The sequence below is a fragment of the Idiotropiscis lumnitzeri genome, chromosome 16 (assembly GCF_059441095.1).
Source record: "Idiotropiscis lumnitzeri isolate Australia: NSW breed Sydney's pygmy pipehorse chromosome 16, RoL_Ilum_1.0, whole genome shotgun sequence".
Taxonomy (NCBI): Eukaryota; Metazoa; Chordata; class Actinopteri; order Syngnathiformes; family Syngnathidae; genus Idiotropiscis; species Idiotropiscis lumnitzeri.
In genome coordinates, this window is record NC_142406.1 from 2,900,024 (window position 1) to 2,926,897 (window position 26,874).

Consider the following 26,874-nt stretch of genomic DNA (forward strand, 5'->3'; position numbering starts at 1 on the left):
AAGTAAGGATTTTACATAAATAATGAGTTAAGCAGTAAAACCACCCGTTTTTAGCCATCTCAGGGGGCGGCCATCTTGTCACTTCTGTCCACTGAAAATGACAGTTGCTCAGGGCTGAGGTCATGAACAATCACGGCTCACCTGTTTTGTGAAGCTGAGTCACGAATGGCCGTTATCTGAGCCCTGAGCAACTGTGATGTCATTTTCAGTCGACAGAAGTGACAAAATGGCCGCCCCTTGAAATTGAGAAAAACGGGTAGATTTTACTGCTTAACTCATTTTTCTCAAACGCAATATTAATCAGAATGCCATGTTTTGAGTAGCAGGCTTGCATAGAACGTATACTTGTAAAGAACATTTTGGGGTAGACGTCCCCTTTAAGATTCTGCTTGTTTATTAATAATAAAAAAAATATCTTAATACATTTTGGTTATAATCACATTTATTTTTTTTCTAGTCATGATTTTTTTATTTTAACGCTGAAATTTACTTACATAGCACAATTGTGGCACTGGGCATTAAACTGAGCAAGTTATTCAAGAAAATATGACGGTCTCTTAATTTTTTTCCATGCCTATGTGCGTGTGCGTGTGTACATCATAATATTTATGATTCATATTTGCACAGCTGAATTTGTGAAATTACTGAGCGACAAATTAAATGCAAATATCATTAATGATTTATTGTTTTACTGTACATCTAAATTACCATGACTAATTGACAACAGTTTGTTGATTCTTAAATGGAATTGACGAATGCACTTAGATAACACGTTCATGTCAGACAAAGTTTCCATCCGATGGTGCAGCATCCAATAAATAGTTTGGCAAGTTTTCAATTTAGGAATCAAATGACATCCTGTAGCTAAACTGCCATCGTTTTATATATTGTAAAATTGTTAGAGACAATTTTGGTCATCTAAATAAAAATGCAAAACAGATTTATTTTGTCATACATGTGATGAACCGCATATTCCTTTCCAATTATTTATTTATTTTTTTTTGCTAATGTAATTGCATAAATGTGCCCTTGCACCATAAATATCTGTTCAAATGCCAGTCAAAAGCTGTCAGCTGTCGATCAAAGAATTGTTTGTTGATTGCAACATGACTTGATAATCATACCTCCACCGTGATATGTAACGGATCCACAATCTGCCAGATCATGAGAGACAAGAAGTCGATGCCAAGCAGGACACCAACAGTTGCGTAGAGCTTCCATGGCTCCAGGTGCTGCAGGGAAATACGAGGGTCAGGAAAAGGCACAAATCCCCTCTCGTTATCTAACATTGTGAAAGAAGGATTTATGAAAGCCACAAACACACCCGTCAGAGCTGCTCCAGAAACAATGAGCCATCACTAACTGAGCCCAATTCAATCTGCCCTCAAAGCACTGGGCCATGACAGCAATGAGACAAAAAGACCTCCAAATGGGAATACACACCCGACTGGATTATTCTGGGAAAACAGGTGTTGCTTTATGTTACTATGATTAAGAATAGAATGATTTTCTTGGATTAGGACCAATGTAATAAAGCGGGCATTGATTTTGTGCATTGCTTGACATGATCAAGGTCTGTGGTTATGCAGATTGGAGAAAAATGGCATCAGTGGATACTGAGCCTCAGTTGCGACACAATGACATACCCACACGTGCATTCATTGCTAGTAAAAGCCGTGAAGAATAAGATCATATTGGTTCAAATATTTTTACATTGCTGTGTTCAATTACTAATTTTAAAAAGTGGGCTATGGGAGACGCATCTTCGGTGCATTTACAATTACCTTAAAAAAAAAAAAAAATCACACACAACCAAACTAAAAAGGAAAAGAAATATATCATTTAAAGGAGGACACTTGGGTAGTCTGCGCCGCTGTGGGTGTGAAGAACACAAGCAGACCATGTGAGGATAAATCACCACTGCGAAAGGGCACTTGGAGACTGATTGTTTGTGTCTTTGTGTGACCACCACCCAATAGCTGAGCTGCAGTTCAGGGGTGAGATTTTAAAAATATAATCATGATAATGCATTAAATTAATTGATTCCCATGATGATTCTTACGGTTTTATGCACCCTGTCATCTTATTTATGAATTTAATATCATGACATCCAGCACATATGTCCACAGAGCTCAGAATTAGCCTTCCTCCACTTTGATCTAATTAACTCATTCAATCCATAAGACATACATATATTTTTTCAAAAATGTAGTCCCTGCCTCCCAAAGACGTATTTATACGTCTTAGCCTTTTTTTTTTTTTTTGCGTCATAACTCCGTGTTTTATAGCATTAGAACACAGTATTCTGTTGGCCTCGCAAAATCAGTCAAAATCCAGAAAAACGCGGGAATTGAGGCGTTTCCTCTCGTGAAAAATTCTGGCATTAAATGAGTTCATCACAATCACATTCGACTACCTGCACCACAACTTAGACCTACTTCCAGCTGTCATAAGTTTAGTCGACTTTCTGGCCCTGTATATACTCAATAAAAAAGAAAAAAGGTGACAGCAGGCAGTATTCAAAGTCACCACCTAAATGACAGCAGCACCAAAAGAAATTGCATCAGATTTTTTTAATACGCATGGTGAAGCAATGAGCATTTCATCCGATGTTTACAGAAGTTGGAGTTTGGGAATTAAGTGTATTAATGTACACGCCAACCATTTTCGTCACAGCTCAGTAATATAACCCCTCCTGATTGACTTTGTACTGCTAAGGCAATTCATAAATATTCAGCATTGGTGCGGCATCTCTTTGCTGGGAGGAGCCATGCTCTTGAATCACAGCATGCTCATCCTCTAAGATAGTCCTGTCAACAGTGAAAGGCACGTGAGACATACGAGGACGTCGCCGTTGGGACCAATCAGAAGAGTTTGTTGGCTTGGCAGAATGACAAATGGATGATACGGAACGCTCAAGGGCAAGTCGAAGGCCAATTGGGAACGCGTAGGGTGAGTAAAGGTAAAAAGATAACGGTTGATTGGGGGATACATCATCTGCTGGGGGAGCTTGCCCTTGAAGGAGATGATGATTAAATAAAGCTGAACCTTGATGCTCGGCAGAGGAGCTTGGGCGAGACTTAACTTTGCGTACAATAAATCCCCATCCACAGCTTCCCTTTCACAATTACCTTCTTCTTATCCTTCTTCTCATCCTTCTTGGTGAAGACGGTGTGGACCCACCAGATTTTGGTGAACATGCTGCCGTATGCAAGGCTGAAACCCAGACCCAGGAGCCAAAGGCGGAACTATTAGAGGAGCAAAGATATAAGCGATCTCAGAATCTTGGATTAATAGATCAAACAAATTAGCCAAATCAGCTCCACCGACACTTGCCATCATTAAGCTTTGTCGGAGTTTAATAGACTTTCTGAAGTGACCTTGAAATGAAATGAAACTTCACAGAGGTTCTCTCACCTGGTACCGGCATTGTGTATCGGTGGGCAACACAAGGGAAGACCTTCAATTAAGAAGGAAATTAAAATGGCAAAGGCAATTACTGTATCTTCGATAAGGGGCTAGTTTTACAATATCATTAGTTCATTATATTCCCTCTCAGGGGGCAGCTGTGACACTTACACAAGCCTTGAGGTCACTTTTTTACTTCGATTAAAGGCGGACAAACTATTCATATCGAACATTTAATAACTCATTCGCTGCCAGCCAGAGTAAAATAAATGTACGTTTTGGCGTCTATATCCGTCAATGGCAGTGAATGAGTGAACAATGCACGGATATAACAGTTTAATAAACAATTGGATGATTACAAAAATGTGATAAAAATGACAACACTCACAAATAGGGATGGTTATCGATATGATTTGAATGATAGTGCTACTCTTAATGATACTGCTTATCGCACCTGTACTTTAACGGTATTCTTATCTGTACTCGTTTCTTAGTTTAGAAAAACACTAAAAGCAAAGTATTAAAATTAAAATTTAGATAAAAAAATACTTCTCTTGTAACTACAATAAAAGGTTTACTGTTAAACATATTTTAAAAAAAAAATGATCAGGTGCACAGTTTTTATCTCGCCGCTGTCCGGCATAAACTCCCTATGCCCGAATATGGTCAAATTAATATCTTTTCACAAATTGATACAAAGGGTCTCGCGCCGCTTCAGCTTTTATTTTGAAACTATTTTAGCCATATTAAAATTCTGAAATCACAAATTTGCTCAAATTGCAGTATTTTAATGATTTTTCACAATAATTGTGTAACACGTTAGAAATATCTGCAAGCGTTTGCATTTTCAAATGATCACTTCCAAACCAATCCTAGAAAATCACAATGTCCCATCACTGGTAAGCTATTTTTAGAACCGCCCCATGGGCTACTTATGATGTCCCTGGGGAGGGGGGGATTACCTGGTGCCCACTTTTGAGATCCTTACTCGAAGGTAAAATACTCTATATGTATAGCAAAACTACCTAAAGTAACGAAAGAAAAAAAAATAATATCACACAACGTGTGTTGAGTTATCATCGTCCGTGTGATGTCGGACTTGCAGTATCTCACAAGACTGCAGTTTACTGAGCATCTGAAGGATTAACTATGTAGATATATTTATCGTTTGCTTTGTGTGTGTGTGTGTGCGTGTGCGTGTTTTGTGACGCCATCACAGAAGGGTACCATTGATAGCCAAGCGGAGGAATATAATCGAACCATGAAACATGATGAGCAACATGGAAAAGCAGTGGCAAGCATCTGTTCTTGTTCTAATCATAAAAAATAAAATAAATGACAGCCCACAGAAAAGTGAGCTGCTTAATTTTCAAGACAAATACATGTTTTTTGTTTTTTTTTGACACATTTTTTGTTTTATTTGTTAAAACCTGACGGACGTACGTCCAGTCCAGCTTTAACGGCGGTTATTTACATTTACGCTTGTATAGCACTTGTTTTTTTTTTAAGTGTAACTAAAAATGGTGTATGTTAAGTTTAAAAGGATTTAGGACTGTGGTGGTTTGATTTACATTTTTAAAATTACTGAGTCAATATGGTAAATACTTTTTGTAATTGGTTGACCAATATTAACTTTGAAGGTTAAACTGTACTATTTACTGGTACACTCAAATAGTGTTATTACTTTTTAACATGTATATTTATAAACCGATTAATACAGATTAAATTGCTATATCCTAAAATAAGTAACAGCAATACTTTATATGAAAAAACTCACAGTCAAAATCAGTTTTTTTTTTAATTTTATTATTTTCCATTAATTTTCTTCAAATTAAAATGTCCCGAATCTCTCTATGCTAGTGTTGTAGCTTATTTCTTTTCAGACTGAGGAAACAACGTTAAATTGTAACAGAAAATAGCACAGTACAGTGACGAATGCTTTTTTTCCCCACCGAAACAATCTGTAAGGATCTATTTAATAATTTAGTTGATTACTTAGTACGGCACCGCAGTCAGGGTGTGGATTAGCCCTGTAATGCCTTTGCCACTGTTTAAACATTAAAATGAAAATCGATCTACCCCTGAGCCCAGTGATTAAAGATGTATCCTGTAAACAAACCTTAATTTGTTTCACCTGAGTTATGTGCCAGTACTAGGCCAAACATTTAATGAACACAAAACTCGGAGTCATTAGCTTGCCAGAAAGTTTCTTGCAACTCCAGTTCATTTGCATTGACTTCAGTCCAAATATTCGATCTACTAGATTTTCTGTGGCTTACTTCCCTGAGTCATTTTCAAGCGGAAAAATGATGGTTTTGTAGATTTTTTTTTTTTTTGCTCTGATTCTGAATCTTCCGTCGATTTTTCTGCAGCACATCAGATTTCTTTTTATTATATATTTTTATATTTACAACATGTATGAAATAAGGGTTAGGAAATGTTTTCTGAAGCATCATACCTATAAATTACAACATGGTAAAATTGTAAGATTGTGAAGAAAAAAAATTAAATAGGTGCTGAAAATACATTTAGGGTCACATAAAGCTTTCACAATAATTTGTATCAATGAACTATAATCTATATCAAGAAGTTATCTAATAAAATTTGCTGTTCACCAGTTTAATTAGACAGTGATTAATTTATAATTTATTACTATGAGGGGAAAAAAAACAGTAACAAAATGAATTCTGTTCAATCTTACAAGTTCCACTGTTAGTATGTCTACAAACAATCATATTTCTAATCATTCATATCCCAGAAAAATTACAATTCCAATATAGCGATAAACTCCCCTTAAGCTGAATAAATACTACCCCGGTTTGAGTATTCCCACCCCCAGGATCTTAAATAAATCAAACAGGTCATAATTAAAAAAAAAATCATAAAAAGCAGGCTTCAATGTTTTTACATTCCAGTATGTACCCCAAAGGGAAATTGTTACGAATGAAGAAACCTTAGTCGTATATTTCACCCCTAATGCGTATTACATAACATAAGAGGATGCTGAATACTCATTGTAACATAGTTAGGACTCAGGATTTCCCTCGCTGCACTTATGGGACCAAAAGCCACCGATAAAAACCTACCGTATAAATGTCTATATTAAGCCCTGTCTCCATGGCAACTGTGTGAATGCTGTGGATTCACTGGGAAGGAAATTCAGATTTATTGAGAGAAGTTGAAAGTGTACCTGACAGACAACAGGGAAATGCTTCCTGCGGACATGAAGACCATCAATGCCCAGCGGGAAGATGGCAGCAAGAGCCATCATGCAGCCCACTGCAGTCATGTTGTTAAGGTACGGTTGCGAATTCTGAATATATCTGCGGCCAAAACAAAAAGACACATTCAAGGCCATAAGTAAACATTTGCATACACGATTCATTCAGTCAATATTCGCCCGATCAAAAAGCTTTCATTCATTGCTGACACACACAAAGCTCTTCATTGCCATTGTCGCACCTGTGACGTAGGCTTGTATTATTAACTGTCGCTACATCATTACCAATCATCATAGCAACCCTTAGATACCATGCAAATAGAGTCTAGGAGCTGTGAGGCGAATGGCAAAGGCTTCCGAGACATTTTATTGCCACATCATTGCGGCTTGGATGCTTTACTGCTCTACATGAATTTTGATGAACAATTACGACATCTTGGAGCCAATAAGTAATAGGCTGAAAAAAGTAATAGCCCACCGCTTGCAAATTTGGTCCGCAGATTGTGTTTGAAATTATGAGCAATACTTACTGTGTGATTCAAAATATAAAAAAAATCGGAAAAACACATTTTTCACATGCCATTGTGAATAACAATTTTTTTCCCAGTCAAGAAAGCATTCTCAGAATAATATCTTTTAGTATTCCCAACAAGCAGCTACATAAGAATCTCATTTGCACATCCAATTTCTGACGAACGGAATCATTCTTTTGTGCTTTGTCATCATGCTTAATGCAAACACAACATTGACTCTTTTTTTGCAGCATTCCAAAGCCTGCTGGGAAATAACTTGCCCCTTTAACTGCATATTATTCCACTATGTTCACTCCATTGACTGCGTTTTGTTTTGGTGCTGAGTAAGTAGCTCAGTGAACGCTTTGTTCCCAGAAAACAAGTACCAGGTAAAAGTTGGAAATGACACCCCAAAGAGCAGCGAGTGTGTACCAAAAACAGTAACAATGCAATAAAGCAGCTAAAAAAAACAAAAAAAACAAGCAAAGTTTAGGATCCACCAAAACAATTGGGGCTTGAACCCTGCCACATAAATTACATGAATGCACAACGCCTGAATAAATAATGAAATATTTAGAGATTTTCAGGAAATTTCTGTCTAAATTAACCTGCACCATCATTAACTCATTTAGTACCATTGACGACCAAATACGTCCAAGATCTTTTTTTTTCTTTAACACTTGGCTGGTCGTAAATGAAAATGAATTAAACATGATTTCCTGCTGTTTAATATTGGACAGGTAGACGACAGCAGTGCAGCCTCCAACAGGAAACTGTGTTCATGCACAGCGTGATGCATGCCGAGTGGCAAAACAATGACAGAAGGTAAAACGACAAATTTGTGCTCCATTACTTTCTACTATCCAACCGTGTAAATCATCATTTTCCCCTTTCGGCAACCACCGGAAAACATTAAGTCTAGCAGTCTAAATTGAGCTTGATGGACATCAAAAGTAATGAGCTCATGTACCTGACACTGCTGTTGTAGATATTGAACGTCAGGCAGATGATGCCCAGCAGGATTCCCAAACCGGAAAACACAGACATGGACACAAATAGTTTCTGGGAGAGGTACCGGAACTCCTCAATGACCATCGTCTGGTCTGCAGGGGGTCCAGGGCCTATAAATGAAAAGACAAGGGCAATGAGAATGTAGAGGTTGTGTGGGCAATGATCGTTGTCGTGAATCATACGCCACCGGTTCAGTTATTACTGAGCGTGTGACTCAATTAGACCAATGGCGCAAGAGAACGGGTCACGGTTACACTATATGTCACATCAACGATCAGACTTGGAAACAGAAAATGGTTTGCTCAAATGACAAATTCCTGAGCAGTAAGCTAAGCGCTGTGTATGGTGGAACTGCAATTTGACAGACATGGAAGCAAGGGACTCCGGATTCAACGGACAGAAAATAGTGTCCAGTCTAGAATCGACCACAATTCGTCACATCCCATTAAATGGCGACTGGTCTCATTTTCGGGTTGTGTTGCGGTCGTCAAAGACAATCAGACTTAGAGTCCATTTTTAAAAAATCTTAAAACATACGTCTCAGCCATTGAGATCATAAATCAGTGAAACGTGACAACCACTCACAGGAATGATTATATTTATAGTTAAAGATGTTTGTGTGCGATTCTTATCTTTTCACATATCGGGGTGATTTTATATAGTTTCATGCCTCATTTCAAGGAACACTAAAGTCTCCACTGAATCATTTTTCATTTTAATTATTTGATCTGCTTCGGGTTTTATATGTGTTAAACGAACTGCACACTTAGTTAAGTACACTTCCACAAGGTACAATGCAAGAGCTGTATTAAAATTGCCATTAGTTTTTATAGACACTGTCAGAGAGCAATTTATTTGGATGAGTTTATTATTATGGGTGACGACTACTTGAATTTGGCTTTGAAACTTCTCTGGACTGTAGATGAGTGAATGATATGCTGCCTGACACCCTACGGGACAGGTGGGCAAACTAAGGCCCGGGGGCCACATGCGGCCCGTTAAACGTTTCAATCCGGCCCGCCAAACTTGGGAAAAAAAAAAATCAAATGAATAAACCTTGTTAATGTTTCATTTTCTAAATACTGTGGTGTTTCAAAGACATATATATTCTTGCAATGCTTTTGTTTACTTTCATTTAAAATTAAAAAAATTTAAGTACTTTTTTTCCTCGATGAGGTGAGGTTACCAAAATACTCCATCCATCTGCTCCTGGTCCGGCCCCTCTGTCAAATTTTAGAACCCATTGTGGCCCGCCGATCAAAAAGTTTGCACACCCCTGCCCTACGGCTATATAACATATCCCCGCAGAGGTGGGCCATTGTTACAATGGTGAATGCAGCCGATGGTGCAAATAACTGTAATAACGAAAGCTTCAAATTTGAATGAATATACCAACATCAAGTTGCTGGGCAGAGAAGTACGTTGACAGCCGAACAAGCTAAATACACCAGTCAGTTTGTCGCTTATTTTGGTTCGAAGCGAGACCATGATAGGATGATAGGATCTCTTCAGAATGTGTCTGTCACTCACTGTGGTCGTGGTTTTCTCACCCAAGCACATCTTTCAGTCTTTATTCCGGTCAGGGATCAGATAAATGCCACAAAATCCTAACCCTGCCTCAAGGTATTTTCCCTTGGCAGAGTAACTTCAGCAGCACAGCGCACAAAGAGACTTTCCTCTCTTCTGATTTCTTTCAACCTGAAATTTTTCTTGTAGGCACACTGCGACCTGCCAGTACAGCTTGTTGAATGCCTCTTGGATGCTTCTTGGATTTATGTACTGTACATGATGAAAACATAACCATCTAGAGATCAAGGTCTGTAAATGCGATGTACTTAAGTACTGTTAAACAAACACTACCAGTACACACACGCACACGTTTTCATGTGTTATGGGGACACAGATGTCTATAGCGACCGTTGGGGACCCACTCTGGATCTCAATGCTGACCCATTTATGCCGAGTTATTAAAATAAAAGTACTAAACCCATTATCGACTTTGTTCTATTCACACTGCATTTTCTTGGGTGTAATATGGTTAAAAAACTGAGCCTTAAGAGTGTCAGGTTAAACATTTCTCACGGTCATGCTTGGCAGGTGCCTTATGAGAGTTGATGAAATGACTCGAGGTTGCTCCACAGCGCTTTCGTTTTCTGCCACAACTTTTATCGTAACTTTTCATCTGATGATAGTGGCGACATCTGCTGGTAGCACTTGGAACCACAAAACTTCAAATCCACTTGGCTGGTTCTGCTGAACAAGGAGTTGGAATGCAGACATTTTTGGTGTCAGGAGAATTCAGGCGAATTCTGGTCACTTTGAAGCGTACTTATTCCACCTTCTTGGGCACATCAGGAGTTGAGGGAGTGACTTTTGGGTTTTCCCTTTCAGAAGTCATTCAGAAGAGATTTTACTCCCTTCCTGATGCAACCAATCCCCTTTGGTACAGGGTGGGGACGGTAGCGATAAAGTGTCAGGTCAAGTGGATGTTCCCGGGATTTCAACCCCACTCCCCATTTTCAAAGTCAGTGGTGTTATCCGCTGAGCCATCCAGCCTCCTTGTGGTAACAATGCAGATAAGGACATGACCACAACGCTGCCCTCTCGTCATCGGATAAAGAGAATCATCTGGCTGAGATGCACTTTTGGCAGCTTCATCCAGGATTTGGTGGAACAGCTTTGAGCAAAGGGATTTGAATTGCTCACCGTGCATTTGGGATATTGGAACATACATGAGTGTGCACATTTCATTGGCACCTGCTGGTGCTTCTCAGTGCGATCACCAAAAACTCCACTTTTCAGGATGGACTTCTTAAACTCAATTGCTTTTGTTACGAGATTTTCATTCGGTATTAAACACTGAGTTTTCCCTTGACCTTAGAAAATATGATGCACGACGCAACTCGCAAGTACGATAAAATTTTAATATATGGATGTAAGATTAATGGATGCTTACTGTGCTTTATCACATTTCACTCTTTCCAAAATGTTTGTGTAGTTTACTCAAAGCACCGTCGATAAATTGCATCTTTAAAAAGGTACAGGTCTTGTCTAATCATCACTCGGTTTCCTTATGGGAAACAGTTTTTTTTTTTGCCCCCCTACCTGAGACATGACTTTGGAAATAGATCTATGTCTCGAAGAAATGTTTATAACTCACTTGGGGGCAGCGGAACAAGAACGATAAAAACTTTTTGTTTTGGCTTTAACCCAGTATGTTTTTTTACCTGTGCATGTGTGTGGGAAAATATGTTGAGGTTCACACTAAAATCTCTCCCTGCCCTTGATGGTGCGATCGAGATATATGTTACCATGGCGACAAGCTCTGTAATGGTTACCACGGCAATATGAGTGTGAGGCGCCGATGCAGCAGTGGTTGCCACGGAGAGAAGAGTTTTTGAGCAAATACATTGAGGTGAGACAGAGGAAGAGCCAAGATATGAGAAGGTTAGACAGACACAAACAGAAAAGAACAAATTGTACAGAGCGAGAGCGCAATAAGGAGAAACACAAACTTATTACAAACCCGCATCTGTTCAATAAAGGAAGACCCACAATGGTCACGGAAATAACTTGAAACTGAAAAGTACAAATATATTGTAGAAAAACATTACTTACTAAGCGCAAGTGATGAAAAACAGGCAATTCTTTAGATTTTTTCTTGATTTTTGTGGACCAGAAATATAACAAAAAAATCATTAAAAATGACTGGACATTTTTTATTTTATTTTGTTTAGTGAGACAACCTTTTGTTTCAATTGCTGAAATTTCCGTGACCCTAGAGACCTTTTCACCTGTCATCAAACATCGTGTATTTTGGATCCAAACTGTTCCAACTGTTGCAGAACAGATTTTTCTTCACTGCCTGGTTTTGCTCTTTTGCGGTTTTTGGTCATCCAGCGTTTTGTTTTTAGCCATTTTTCATTCGAGGATCTACTGTATGAGAAGATGATTTCTGATGTAAGGCATCGCTGGGATATCATTCGTGAAAGTTGTTTTTCAAAACAAAAACCCCAAAAACCTTCTCAATAGAAATAGGTTAAAAAAAATAGTGAAGGGACACGTGAACCGGAAGAGAGCGTCCACATTTCTGGCGGGAATTTATTAATTTATTTTAAGCGTGCTCATACCTAGGTCACGATAGAAATAAGTTCTCGCAAGTTAGATAAAACCTCTCGTCTGGTTCAAGAATCTTTAGAAGTAGTAGCTGTCGTGGCAATTAATGTGAGACATAAATTAGAGTTCTACCGCTCTTGGTCTTGATTTTTAAAATAAATAAATACATTTCCTCTGAACAAATGCGACGAATACTTCAGAGCAACTTATAGTCTGACAAATATGATAATTAATTACCAAATTAACCAACAACAATTTCAATAATATCATAATCATTTCGAGTCCTTGTTTGACTAACAATTTTCCAAATTCTTTGATTTCTGGTTTCAAAAAGGTTGGTGAGTAAATCAATCCTTCTTGTGCACTATTGTTTAATTGTTATTTGTCATCACTAAACATTACCAAATTAACAACAACAATGAGTTAATAAACAGCAAATGGGGATGGGGGGTAGTCGCAATACACTTTCATGCAATCGATTATTCCAATAACCAATGCAGTGATTGTGTGGACTAACTCCCCCAAATTAATCATCCGTCGCGGGGAGAAAAAAAAACTGAAAATGTGAGCAAAATTGTTTTCTGGAGTAATAGACGGTTCAAAAACTGTATTTACTTCATTTTTAGTTTCTGGAGGTGCGATGGTAAAATCTCCGAGTACTTGCATGGACCAATTAAGCGGAAAACTAGGCTACATCCTAAAAGTCCTCAGTCACTTATGGCTATTTTTAGTGTTGTCACCACTCAGGCCGAGCAGAGAGACGGACATCTTTAAAAGCGCGTCAGGGTGACTGGCTGTCATACAGCAAATATTGGCTAACTGGCACTTCCCCTGTCCAAAAGCATCTGTTGACCTTCCGTCCAGATGGCCCAGGCAGACATGCTGGAGGGTGCATGGCCACACAGTAAATGACGGTCAACACACACACACAAAAAAAGTTTTTTCGAGCGGTCAGAGCATCCTCTGGCTCCCCTCAGGTTTAACGCAGCAGAGGCAAAGGTTGCTTGGCTGACCTTGCTCTGCGGTGGCTTGGTAACAAAAATGTGTTTTTGGCACACTGCCTGTAATGCAGTAATGGCACAAGTCCAGCCTGCAGGACATGTGTACATCCTAACGCTCAGATTCTAACGAGCAACGGCATAAATAGAACATTGGAGTTATTGAAGACCATTTTAACTCTCCAAGTATTTGTTGATTTCTTTTTTGTCTTGTGCAAAATAGTCAATGAGTCCAAACTTGGGGAGAGGAATGAACACTTAGTTCCAAATTATCATGCATGTGATTTAAATTAAATAAATTAGTTAGTTAATAAGTTTTAGATTTTCTTTTATAATTCCCAAGTGAGGATAAAGACTTTGTCAATAGAAAAAAGTGTTATATTATATTATATTATATTATTTATGATATATAATATTATATCATATATTATTTATGATAAATTATATTATATTAGTTATGATATATTATATTATATCATATTATATTATATTTTATATATTACATTACATCTTATTATATTATATTATATTGCATTACATTATATTACATTTATGTGACGTGAAGAATGTGAAAAGTGAAGTCAAGAGATCCTATTTTTCTAAAAAACAATATGTTTATGTTTAGTAAAAGTATCTCTCTCATTTTTTTAATGAGAGAAGTTGTCCTTAAAGTGTTCAGAAATGCACTTTCAATAAAGTACTTGATTGGCAAAATCAGTTCTCATTTATTTGTTAAGCGGGTTGTTGGCGACTGCTGAGAGTAACAAAGTAACTAATAAAGTAACTTGTGAACTAACGTCTTTACGTTCCAAATTAAGTAATCAGGAGTGTAATTGTAAAATAATTAGATCAGTAAAATAACTTTTTCAAGGCAACTGTGACACTTGATACACGGGTAGACACACAGATTTGTGAGCAAAAATAGACCACTTTAAATCGTTCAGTTTTTTTAGCATTTCTTTTTCTTTTTTTAACTGCAGCACATAGCAATTTGCAAGACTATATTTTGAGAAAATCTCAAGAAAGGAAATTACAGCTGTCATTGCAACCGCTTAGTTTAATGTAATTCAGATGACAAAATAATTGATCCAAACAATTTTATTCACTAAATTGGTTTGATTGATGGTAAATAAGAACAACAAGTGCAGTAATTTCAAACACTGTATATTATCGAGATGAAGGGCGTCTCATTTTATATCACAGGGAAGAATGTCATTCATGTAATGTTTGATTCATCTTGTTGAGTGGCAATTTCTCAAGTAGTCAGGTGTAGCGGAGCAGAGTGCTTCAGGATCAATAATGATATTGAAATCTCTTGCTGTAGCGTTTGTGGTGTTGTCTAGCAGGTCATCATTATTAGGGCCATAAATGTTAGTGAAGGCCAAAATTGTCTGATCAATATGGCTTTAATTAGCATAAATCTTCCATCTGGGTCAATTCTTAGAAGTCCTGTGGAAGATTTCTTATTGCCTATTGATGAAAGTGGACAAAATAAGTCTTCTTTTTAAACTTAAAGAGGAAGTCAAGCCAGAAAAATGTCTTTACAAGAATATGTTCTATGTAGTTCCACTCGTTGGAACATGGCCTTCTGATTAATTTTGCATTTGTGGAATATTAGTTAAGCCACTAAACCCACCAATTTTTAACTATCTCAGCTGCCATTTTGTCACTTCTGTCGACAGGAACATATATACACATATATATATATATATATATATATATATATATATATATACACATATATATATACACATATACATATATACATATATATATACATATACATAAATACATACATATACATATACACACATATACATATATATACATATACATATATACACATATATATATATATACATATACATATATACACATATATATATATATATATATATATATATATACACATATACATATATACATATATATATACATATACATAAATACATACATATACATATATACACATATATATATATATATATATATATATACATATATATATACATATATATACATATATATATATATATATATATATTTTTTTTTTAATTTACAATCATAATTACACAGCATGAATAACACAAATATTACTACTCTACTACATTCCAATCACAAATGTGCAAGACGGTCCCATGTGACAGCTCCATATACTGAATTAATAGTTTTCCTGTCTATTGAACATACTTTCCCCACATTTGTTGGCGCGACATATTTTGTGTGCCGAGGGAAGCTGAAATGACACGAGCCCACACATTGCCTCTATACTGATTAGCAAACACATTTTCATTCCTCAAAGTCAAGGTCAATGCCGCCCAATGCCATTAACTCCCAGACTGCTATTCTCCAGTTATGTTTGGACTGTCAACCAGCATCTTCTACTCATTGCATCACTTCCACTGTCTTGAACCGCACATTTCACTGCACGTTTAATTAGTAAATGGAATGGATACGCGTTGTGTAGCGTGTTGTTTAACTGTGGCGCTCACTTGGATAGCGACTGCGATACGTTAGGGATCATTAACGCTCGCGTGTGATAAAGCCCGGCGGATTGACTGATGAACATTCACAATGCAATTTGAATGTAGAGTGCTCGAGGCTGAGGAAGGGCAATATAGGAGGAAGGATTGAGGACTCAGAGGAAGGGCTGGTAGGGGTGCAGGGTCAGATAAAACAGGAGATTAGAAGGAAGATGGAGGGTGAGAGACAGTGATAAAGAGGGGGGAAAAAGGGGGGGGGGGCAAAGGAAGATGAATGTTTCTCACCAATCCATTTGTCATTCCCATACCAGGACAGATTGCCTTTCGTGCTGTCGTAGTATCCAATCTTCTTATAGCTTCCTCCTGTGAAGGAAAGAGAGAGTTTCTCAGAGCTCCACTATAACTGTCTAAATTGCGTTTTAATATCATACAGCCTGTCAAACGCAATGGCTCATTGCTCAGGCTGACATAGCACTACGCTCAGCATTTGTATTCTGATCAAGTCGTGTTTTTTTTCCCCCACACTTATTTATACAATAATCTATTATTTACTATACACTTGGATTGAATAGTCCAGTGGTTCTAAACCTTTTTTTTCAGTGATGTACCCCCTGTGAAATAATTCTTCAAGCTAAGTACCCCTTAACTTTGCTGTGGACAATCTATGGCCCGGGGGCCACATGTGGCCCGTTAAACGTTTTAATCCGGCCCACCAAACTTGAAAAAGATTAAATGAATAAATCTTATTGTTATTATTATTGTTTTATTTTCTAAATACTGTGGCATATATACATATAGACATATATATTGTTGTAATGCTTTTTTTCCACTTTCATTTAAAATTAAATGTATTTTTTTGTCTCAGATGAGGTGAGGTTACCAAAACACTCCATCCATCTGCTCCTGGTCCGGCCCCTCTGTCAAATTTTAGAACCCATTGTGGCCCGCCAATCAAAAAGTTTGCACACCCCTGCCTTAACTCATAATAAAACACACGCACACACACAAAAATGGATCATTGACGTCTTTACCCATCAATGGCAGCAAATGAGTGAACCAGCACAAAGCATTTTGGGATTTAAAAAAAAAAAAAAAGACTTAAAATATGCCATCAGTGTGTGATTTATTAAACTTTAGAACCATTCAAACTTCATTCGTATTGGTCCGCAGAGAAAATAATCGACATAAAGTGTCCTCTTTTGGATGAATAGAAGAGATCAGCAATTTATGAGAATAAATCCAAATAAAACATGCAACCGGTATTTTTCTGACTCTGGTTTGGCCTTCTTTTGCTATTATGCCTGAGTTTTTTTCAGAAGGCTTACGCTTCCACCACGACTCCATTAGTTACGTCTTCAAGTGATTGACAAGTAACGAGAGCTGGCATGTGACAAGTTGGGTCGAACCAGTCTAGTATGGGGGAGAATCTGGATTTTTCAAATAATTAAATTGAATAAACTACAGAATAAAAAATGTGTTTTCTTCCCGAAACATTTAATTAATTCAATACTTTTTAAACTGATTTTTGCAGATTTGTTTTGGACGTCAAGTTTGTGTAAATATTTGATTAAAAACAAGACTGGTAGCCCATCCGCATGCATTTGAAAAAGGATGATGCTACGTGTCTTCACTCAATGCTGTCCACATGAAACGGAGACCAGCCGTGGTCGATATAACCTCTTTATTGAGAAAATGAAAGCTTTGTGTAGGAGCGACTCTGTCTGCCATCAGAATGGAGTCGGAGGTGAAAAGAGAGAGAGAGAGGCTTTCAGGGTGTCAAAGACGCTCAGATCTTTGAAAACTCTTGCCACAATTCATGGAATACAATTGACGGTTTAATGCAATACATTACTGAAAACTATTAGCTTCATTTCAATTTTTTCTAAATACTATTATTCGGCTATATTGAAATGAGCTGCCACTAGAATTCATTGTCTGTTCTTAAATGCTCTTTTGAAACGCACTTTTTTCTCCCCTTTGGCTTTTACCTCAGTTTGAGATTTGAAATGATCTCATTGTCCTTTTCTTATTTTTTTCTTTGGTTATTTCTGCCTTACATGTCTCTTGTACTACTGCGTTTTTTATTTTCTTTCTGTAATGCAGCGTTAAGCACTTTGGTCAATTGGCTATGCACCACAATCATTTACAATAGCTCCAATCAAACATTTTCATCAAAAAGCTACTCTTGATCCAGATCCAACCAATTGATATTCTTTTTCTTCTTCCCTTCCTGGAAGAAAGCAGTTGCCGTGACATGATTCGGAGGACTTTGAGTTCGGATTTGGAATATATCATCATACTGAGAGTGATTAATGACGCCTCATTTCTTCTAACAAAGAATGTCCAGATTATTACTCTTGTATTATATAATAATTTTCATGAAGGCCATGGATAATCAGACATGCATTAAAAAAAAAGCACCTTGATCCATTATTAAGCACCATAGCATTATTTTTTTATGCAATTACCGGTATTGGTAAACACCGTTTCCTCATCTCTCCTCCAATTCCTCTACCTATTCATCTCTCTCCTCTGCACTCCTTCCCTCTCCTATTTCTCTCTTCTCATACAGACATGTCGGGACAGATGGTCCCACGATACTTGAATCTCGGCTCTGTTCTAGCTTTTTTTTCCTTGAAGGAAGGTTAGTCACCAAAGTGCTCTTGTTGCTTTCAGTTTGGTTTTTCTTTAATGTGTGAGAAGTGTGATGCTACGCTTTCTCCATGAGTAAAGTGGCCTTGAGATCAAAGCTAATGTGAATCGGTGCTTTTTAAATTCAATTGACTTGACATTGCTTGGCTTGACCAGATGAGGCCCTCTTGAATGGTTAAAAATCGTTTAGGAAAAAAAAAAATCATCTGACATTGAGTTTAGAAAGACTGATTTCGATATATATATTTTTTTTAAAGTGCTGGATGTTCCGTCCTCGATCTGTTCCAGCACATACACGATGAAATGCGAAAAGGCCTTTGGTGTTAGTTTGCACAAATTCGGGTGATGCAGCTGAGTCCTGTTAACTACGGCGTATTTGCAATTTGGCATTTGCAAGCTTACCTATTTGCAGTCTTTTTGGGGGGACCTATCCTCAAAAACTCTAATCAGGTCAAAGCAATTAAAGTGTTACACAAAGTATTTTGTGACCTCTTATCAACGAACTACACTGAAGTGAGTTGAGGAGTTTCATTTTCACAAATGCTCTCCTTGCATACAGATGACATCTGTAAGTAATTCTAACCCAATACTGTTTTTGGTTCAACTGATTTTGAAAATAAATATATATAAACTATTTGCATAGAAAATAATCAAATAAAGTATAATGTATTACAAGTTAATAACACATATCGTAACTCTGGGGTGTAGTTTGCAGGTTTTATTTGATTTTTTTTTCAAATTGTATTCCATTAACACGTCCTTTTCAGATTGACCCTTCTCTCAGAGTACTGTTTCAGATAGTCAGCCATTTTGTATTTTTCATCTGTCCAAAAAGCACTTCAGAGACATTACAGTGGAACCTGCAGTTGGAACGTGTCTAATATAGATTTTTTATTTATTTATTTTGAATGATTACAAAGATGAAAACGATAATGAATACAATTGAGCCAGAAGCAATGTCTAAGGGAAAATAGTTTTGAAATTTGACTGACTTTTGATTCGACTGAATATAATCAAGCCTCAAGAGGGTTTCCTTCCTCGTTCGTGAATGGTCACAGTAGGTATTTTCCGGATTGACACTTGGGTAGAGGTATGGTATGTTGAAATCTAGCAAAGATTTGCTGCAATGAAACCTTTAATATCAGCGTGCTGTCGCACATAGGGACACAGCCTCAACGCGTCAGACAATCTCCCACTTAGCTACGCTTCCAAGTGCAAAACTAATGAGGCATCATTTTGCCACAATGAGAAAGACTGCAACGCAACTCTCATCAGTTTTTTGCATTATTAAACTCTACATTCAGTAACCGTCAGAACAGAACGTGGTCTGTCACGTTAAGTTACTTGTAATACAAATTCTTGATCAATCCAACCATTCGTGAACATAAATATTTATTTTTTAAACCACACTTCTAATTTGAAGGATAATGCTGGTGCTGCTATATATTCGTCAGCACTGCTCTGACTGATATTATGTCCACCCATGCATTTTCTATCCAGTTGAGGATCTCTGGAAGCTAGAGTTAGGAATACATAAAACAAGCATTAATCAATACTAGTGAGTTTTATTTCTGAAGAGATGGAAGGCTGGCACAACCTTAGCCTTCTCAAGCTCAAGGGCATCATCGAGATGATCGGAGAGCTGCAGGGAATCCCTCAAAGAGTACATGTCGGTATAAGATTACTTTGAAGTGGGAAATTTGTACAATAGTCGGTAGTTAAACGTATATAAGGCCGGAGAGTCGAGGCCGAGATAGCGGCCAGAGGGCAAGGAACTGACCGGCAAAAAAGGGTCAAGTGCCCAGCTCTGCTAATTTCATATCTTTTATATATTTGAAATGATCCGCTAAAACCCATAAATTGCGTCCACATGACTTACACTGTATATTTAAGTGAGTGATGCTTGTTTTAAATGACCTCATTATTCTAATGAATTCCATTTTAAAGCAGTAACAGGCTGTGACGTACCTTGAAGCTGTTCAATTAGAGTCCAGGCCATCCGAGAACCTTGGGCATCAAATATTACATGACCCTGTAAGAAACGGGCAGAATTTTAATGTTTTAACACCCCTCCTCTCTATGCATTGCACATTTCTCTATATTCATCCGTCTAATAATATCTCATCCCTGATCCCTCGCTCACTCACTACACCTCATCATGCGCACATTTTCTCTTGGGGGTTTTTGTACTCACTGAAACTCCTTCGAAGGAGCTGGTGTTGAGGGCACGGTAGATTTCAGCGGTGACATCTCGGTTGTTGTAATTGAAATCTTCCAGACGACGACCCTTGGCTTTTAGAGGTCCCACAGTCTTGTTGAGAGCCAGAGCGAGCGCCCACACAGCGTCGTAAGCGAGGGGAGCTTCTTGAAAACCGCCAGTCTCGTCTGAGTTTTTTCCCCCAAGTTTTGACATCAGTTGGTCTAGAAATTCCTGGGAGGTCTAGAAAGAAAGGTGAACACCGGTGCGTTGGTTAAGATGTGTTACGTATTCTCAGCATTCACTTAGAAATTCTATGATGTTGATCCACTTATGCCGGAGTGCATTCACATTTGACCGGTTTGGTTGGGTGAAAATGAATTCTAGGGAAATCATTTACAGGTGATATACAAAGGATAGAAAAAGTCTACACACCCCTGTTGTGTAACGTTTTCTTGACAATCGAATCATGGCATTCTGATTCATAAAAATTGCGTTTGCGGATTATGAATTGAGCAGCAAAATCTACCCATTTTTATCCATCAAAGGGGGCGGCCATTTTGCTGCTTGCTGTCGACTAAATATGACATCACAGTTGCTGAGGGCTCACGTAATCACGGCTGACCTGTTTTTTGATCACATGAGTTTAGTTTGTGTAATAATTTACCCATTTGATATGTCACTCTAAGATTGTGATTCCTATTTTTGGAATTTGTTTGGGATCAGAATAAACAGCATTGGGATTTTTTTTTTTTCATCTGGACATTTTGCATGGATATGAAACGTCCAGCAGTATATCACAAAACAACCTCAACTAAACCTCTTTTAGATTCATTATTCATTTGCACACAGCCCTTCAGAAATGTTACATCCAAAAGGAAAATAGTCAGTGGTCCAAAAGTCATTAATAATGACTCGTGTTTTGCCTTGAATACAGCTAAAAGCAGTGCCTTCTCAAAGCCTTTGAAATCGACACTATTAAATCATTCATACTATCATCTTCTGTGTTCCAGTTCCATGTTTTAAAGAATGAACCTACAACTATTTTACAAAGGATAGCGTGAGAAAAAATAAAATATATATTAATGAATAAAGTGTCTTTTGATCAATATTCCCCATCTGGACCCCTTGTATAATCATTGAATTATTGCATAATTGAACACATTTTAAAAGAAATACTAATGTGCACACCTTTAGCATTATCTATTTGCTTTGATGATGTCAAGATGAACAACGATGCAGTATCCTATTTGCAATGAACCTAAATTATGGGGTCAAATTAGAGGATGAAGTGTTGGCCTGGCTTGTAGAGGAATGAACGGCTTCACAGTGATGCTTTGCAATTATATATTAGGTAGCTTGTAATATGAGAAAAGTGTTTAAAAAATAAAAATCATTCTGATTCTGAGCCCAGTTTTCACACGTATACTAAACCGTTGGTAAGCCATTGTAAAAAAAAACAAACAAAAAAAAAACGGTTGATTGGGTAATTGATAAAGTAGCAATAAAACTTTATAGAAAATTTACAAATAAAAATCAGGAATTGTTCTATTTTTCTTGTCCTATTTAAAAAAGAAAATAAACTAACTTGATGTGGGCAGATCTTATTTGGAGATTATTTACATTGATTGCCTCAAAAGGTTTTGCAACTAAATGCATATCAAAAATACTTCAATGTCTCTTTGTTTTTGTGTGATTTTGGTGCTTTAATAAAAAGGTTACCAAAGTTTACAAAAAGATTTGGAAGCAGATCGGCTAATCGGGCACAAACCAAACGTTTTTGCTAGTTTATACATTTTTTAAATGCCCTAAAATTACTGCAACAATTTTGGAGCTTTTGAATAATCTAACCCAGTCACACATTGGAGTCATTCCATATCTCCTGCGATAAAACTACCAGTTGCATTTGCGTGTGTCTGGGTGATTTCAGCTCACTGTGAACACTGATGCTTGCCTCTCAAAAACAAAAACAAAAAAAAAAAAAAAGTCAAAATATGAGGGAAAAAAAGCAAATTGAACAGAGAATTAAGACTGAATACTACGAAAACTTACAAATAAAATGAAAAAATTAGAATAAAAAAGTAAACTAAATAAATAATAGAATGTATACATTAAGAGAATAAAGTCAAAATATTCTTGGTAAAAATTAAGAACTACAAAGAAATTTTACATCAGCAATGATGTATATATGTATGTATATATATCAATGTACGTATAGCGCAGAAAAGGTAAAAAAAATCTGAAGTAAATACAAGTTTCAGTGCAATCTTTAATGATTGAATGCAAAACTTCAAAGTTAAATACAACTGAACTGGATTTGGCCATTTAATCATTAATGCACCACTAGAGGGAGCCCACGTATTCAATCATTCAGTAAGTAAAGGGGTTGTTTCATTCATCATTCATCATATGAGTGAGAGACTTAGTGCGTCCTACTTAGTGCCCGTTGCAATTCATTTATTCAGTCATTTAACTTTGCATTATATTATGTAGAAGACGCCCATGGGGCAGATATTTCATGAGAAATCCAAATCGCAAAATGCCACTGTCAAGATAAAAGACGGCAAAAAGTGGTAATACTTTTGGTCTGGTCTCCAAAACAGTCGTCCCATTTCCTGCTGTGATTATGTCATTACACTACATCAGGCTGCCTGTCAGCACACAACAAAATGAGGAATGCAGCTGGAGACGTAATGACCCATGCAGCATCTTTGCGCACTCATAGGAAGATGTCGATTTCTTGTATATTGACTTATGTTGCATTCCCAGTTTGTCACGCAGTAGTACAACACAAGAGTATTATATCCATGTCACATACGACATACATCTTGCAAAATCAATGAATCGGTCAACGGGCAAAAAAAAAAAAAAAAAAAAAAAAATCTTGGCTTTTATTCAAATTCAATGGCTTTCCTCAGATTTTTACAAATTGCAATCAATCCAGTTGTGAAATTCCCACTCCCTGCACCGTGTCGACTCTTCTAAAACTCATTACTGGGGGGGGGGGGAGGAAGCTATAGCTTTCGTTTCATACACTCTAGTCGCAGGCAGAACAGAAACTTGACATGCCAGATGGTTGGTTTCATAAGGGCTTGTTTCACAAATCTGTCTGAGAAAACACTGGTGAAAACTGCTTAGAAAATAGCAGACAGTATATAAGCATGCCACAGTCCATTTGTATTTTCAAGAATTGGGTAGAAGCTCAATTAATTTATTTTTAGTCATTGCTTTTGTATCTTGGTACAATCGTGTATTTGTGTAATTTTCTTTCCACATTGATGCACGCTTTCAATTTCATTTGGCATTGTTTTTCTGTTATGCCAGCCGTGCTGTAATAGCAGTGGTATACTGAACATTGATTATCCAAATAACCGTCATAATCATTTAGTTGTGGGTGAATACATTTTAAATTAACCTTGAATAAACTAAAAATCATTGTTTCATCTCATCTCACATTTAGTTTGATGTTAAGTAGACAAGTTGTATATAAACCTTCCATGCACGTGGGGATATTTAAATAAGACAAAACATGGATTTTATGCAGTTTCTGGCTTCCCTCAAATTATCAGAGCAATCGATTCCTTTTTTTGGAACTCAATAATGGATTTGTGTGCGTTCAGCGCTAACACTTGCAATTCACCACTGGCAATTAGAAAAAGTGAACACATCATTTAAGGCCTGCTATTTGGAATTGTACTATATGTAAAAATGCAATCGCATTAGCATGAAGTAAATCAGATTACAAAAAAAAAAAAAAAACTCAACTGAGTGCATTTTTTATAACGTGCGCCATTTTTAGGAATTGCCATACATGATTGGCAGGTCTTGACTGGTGCGACGGCTGACTTTGAAAATTGAAGCCGAGCTACATCTACATTGCGATTTGAAACATTTAATCATATAACACTCGTAAAATGTTGACGTTTTTTTCCTCACTTTTCTTCATTTCACATTCACCAACAGTCATAAATGCCGATAACGACACTTAATTCCTTAACTTTGCCTTTAATTCCCACAAGATTTAATCTTTTGGTTTAACATGACCCATTTGAATCATAAATGTACCAACGTGAATATCGGTTAGCATTGACAGCAACATGAATCATGTTTTAAAATATAGTTTAGCACAGGGGTGGGCATACTTTTTGATTGGTGGGCCACACCGGGTTCGAAAATTTGACAGAGGATCCGGACCAGGAGCAGTTGGATGGAGTGTTTTGCTAACCTCACCTCATCGGAGAAAAAAAAAAAAAATAAAACATTTAATTTTAAATAAAACATTAAAACAAAATATCTGTCTTTGGCACAGCACAGTATTTAGAAAATAAAACATTAACAAGTTTTATTCATTAAATTTTTTTTTCAAGTTCGGCGGGCCGCATTAAAACGTTTGCCCATGCCTGGTTTAGCATTTAGTTAATCCTGCTGGGCACCTCTCAAAATCCATTGTCTTACCAAGTTGGAGGCTCCTCGTACAGTCTCCGGGTTGAGCATGACAATCTCGGTGGTCACGTGACCTTCGACGGCTTCTGTCATTTGCTCCACTGTGCAGTTGACAGACGGATCGTTGATTTTAAACCAGTTGTCTGCGTACCAGCCGATGAGGAACCACACATATTTCTTCCCGTACAGCTTCTCCTTGTATACCTGCGTAGGGAGAAGAAAAGTGACGCATGGGCAACTACTGTCAGGCATAACTTGATTGTTATTAATATTTAATGTTTTTGGGGGGTGAAAGACAAGGCAGGGAGTAGTTTTAGTTCTTTGTCGTTTTGAAAAAAAGCCTTATTGTTGTGTGATGTTGTTTTGAATTGACTCCGTTGTTGATTTGATGGAACTTTAACTCCCACCACCAACTCCGAGACTGTTTCAATGAATAGAAAGAGACAATTTATATTCAAAGAAGATAATGTAATGTTAGCGCTCCTCCTTCTGGGTCACTTAGACCTCGGAGGACTTTTGAGATAATGAGAGTTTGCACGTGAGAGGAGAATTTATGTGCTGGGTAGTTTTTTGTTTTTTTTTATTGCACCAAATGTCAAGCACTGATAAGGTACTTTAATATATCATATTCCATTTCATGAGGGTTTTATACATACAAAGATCGCACAGTATGCTTATGTTGGGCGATCTACCATCTAAATTTTTTCATTTCAAAGTGTTTGAAGCAAAATGTGGTGCAGTCAAAAAAAAAAAAAGAAATGCTGGGCTATTTTCCTGATCCAATTGCCGATATAGAGCCAATTGGGTTAGTTTTACCCAAACCTGAGTTATTTATTTTCACCAAGAATTTGGGCGGATTTAAGAGCTGAAGCTGGTCACCATTTTTTAGTTTTGTGCAATGCAAACACTGCAAAAAATATTCCAAATAAGCCATACAAATGCTAGGGTTGCTGTTTCTTCTTTTTAGAAAATGTTGTAATAAAATTATCAACTACAGGTTCTTGGTAGGTTTAACACTTCAGTACAGGCAGTTTTTAACCACTTGTTGGATCAAAATCTTCACCCAACATGCTGGGTCAAATCCTCAACCCAATTCGTTGGGTATAAATAACCCAGCGTTGTCTCGGCCACTTTTGGACATAGGGTTGGGTTAGCCATTTCACCCAGTTTGGGTTATTTTTTAGTTTTAAGAGCGCGCTGTTGACACATGCATGATTAAAAAAAAAACAAAAAAAAACATGATTAGCAATTGAGTGGTGTCACAAAGCCTTTCGAAACAAAAATAACTTTTCAAATATTCAATTTCTTTTGAATGGCAAACTGACATACTCATTAAATAGGAGGGTATTCGGTACAACAAAAAAAAAAAAGTAAATGTCAAAAGAATAAATTACCTCGCAAAAGACCTTCCTAGCTTCAGTCTCATAGAAGAGGCCAACAATGATTCGGGCATCCTGACGCTTGAAAGAGTGAGAAAGAAAAGACAGTCACCCACACGGCTGGACATGAAAGGAACCTAACAGGCCTCACAGTGCGGTTGTGGAGCCACTAACACAGCGGCAGACCTTCGCTCCACTGTAGCTAATAGTGCTGTTGCCATGGTTTCCATTCCAATAACTAATTAATCCTGCACATTAAATCTGGGCCAGCGTTCGTCGCAAGGTCATTCTTAAGGGCGTGTGTGGGTGTTTGTCCGTGTGTGTGTGCGTGCGGGCACGTGAACATCGAAGAATGACAGCAAGTGAGTCCGACAGGTAGAGGAGAAAGGAGGGGAAGCAGGAACAATTGAGTTTTCTTTCACTGTACTGCAAAATATGGAAATGTGACTGGCAGC

At 37.3% G+C, this 26,874-nt stretch overlaps 1 protein-coding gene across 1 annotated transcript in view; it reads right to left on the reverse strand.

Moving 5' to 3' along the window:
* LOC148320842 (gamma-aminobutyric acid type B receptor subunit 1-like) overlaps positions 1 to 26,874 on the reverse strand; it is a 50,085-nt gene that overhangs the window by 12,780 nt on the left and 10,431 nt on the right. Inside the window, exons 4-12 of the mRNA XM_088319442.1 lie at positions 26,435 to 26,500; positions 25,053 to 25,244; positions 20,595 to 20,840; positions 20,369 to 20,432; positions 16,034 to 16,111; positions 8,111 to 8,261; positions 6,599 to 6,731; positions 3,132 to 3,248; positions 1,125 to 1,232 (exon numbers count right to left, since the gene is read on the reverse strand). Of these exons, the coding sequence (XP_088175568.1) occupies positions 1,125 to 1,232; positions 3,132 to 3,248; positions 6,599 to 6,731; positions 8,111 to 8,261; positions 16,034 to 16,111; positions 20,369 to 20,432; positions 20,595 to 20,840; positions 25,053 to 25,244; positions 26,435 to 26,500 (1,155 nt within the window). The remainder of the gene's footprint in view (positions 1 to 1,124; positions 1,233 to 3,131; positions 3,249 to 6,598; positions 6,732 to 8,110; positions 8,262 to 16,033; positions 16,112 to 20,368; positions 20,433 to 20,594; positions 20,841 to 25,052; positions 25,245 to 26,434; positions 26,501 to 26,874) is intronic.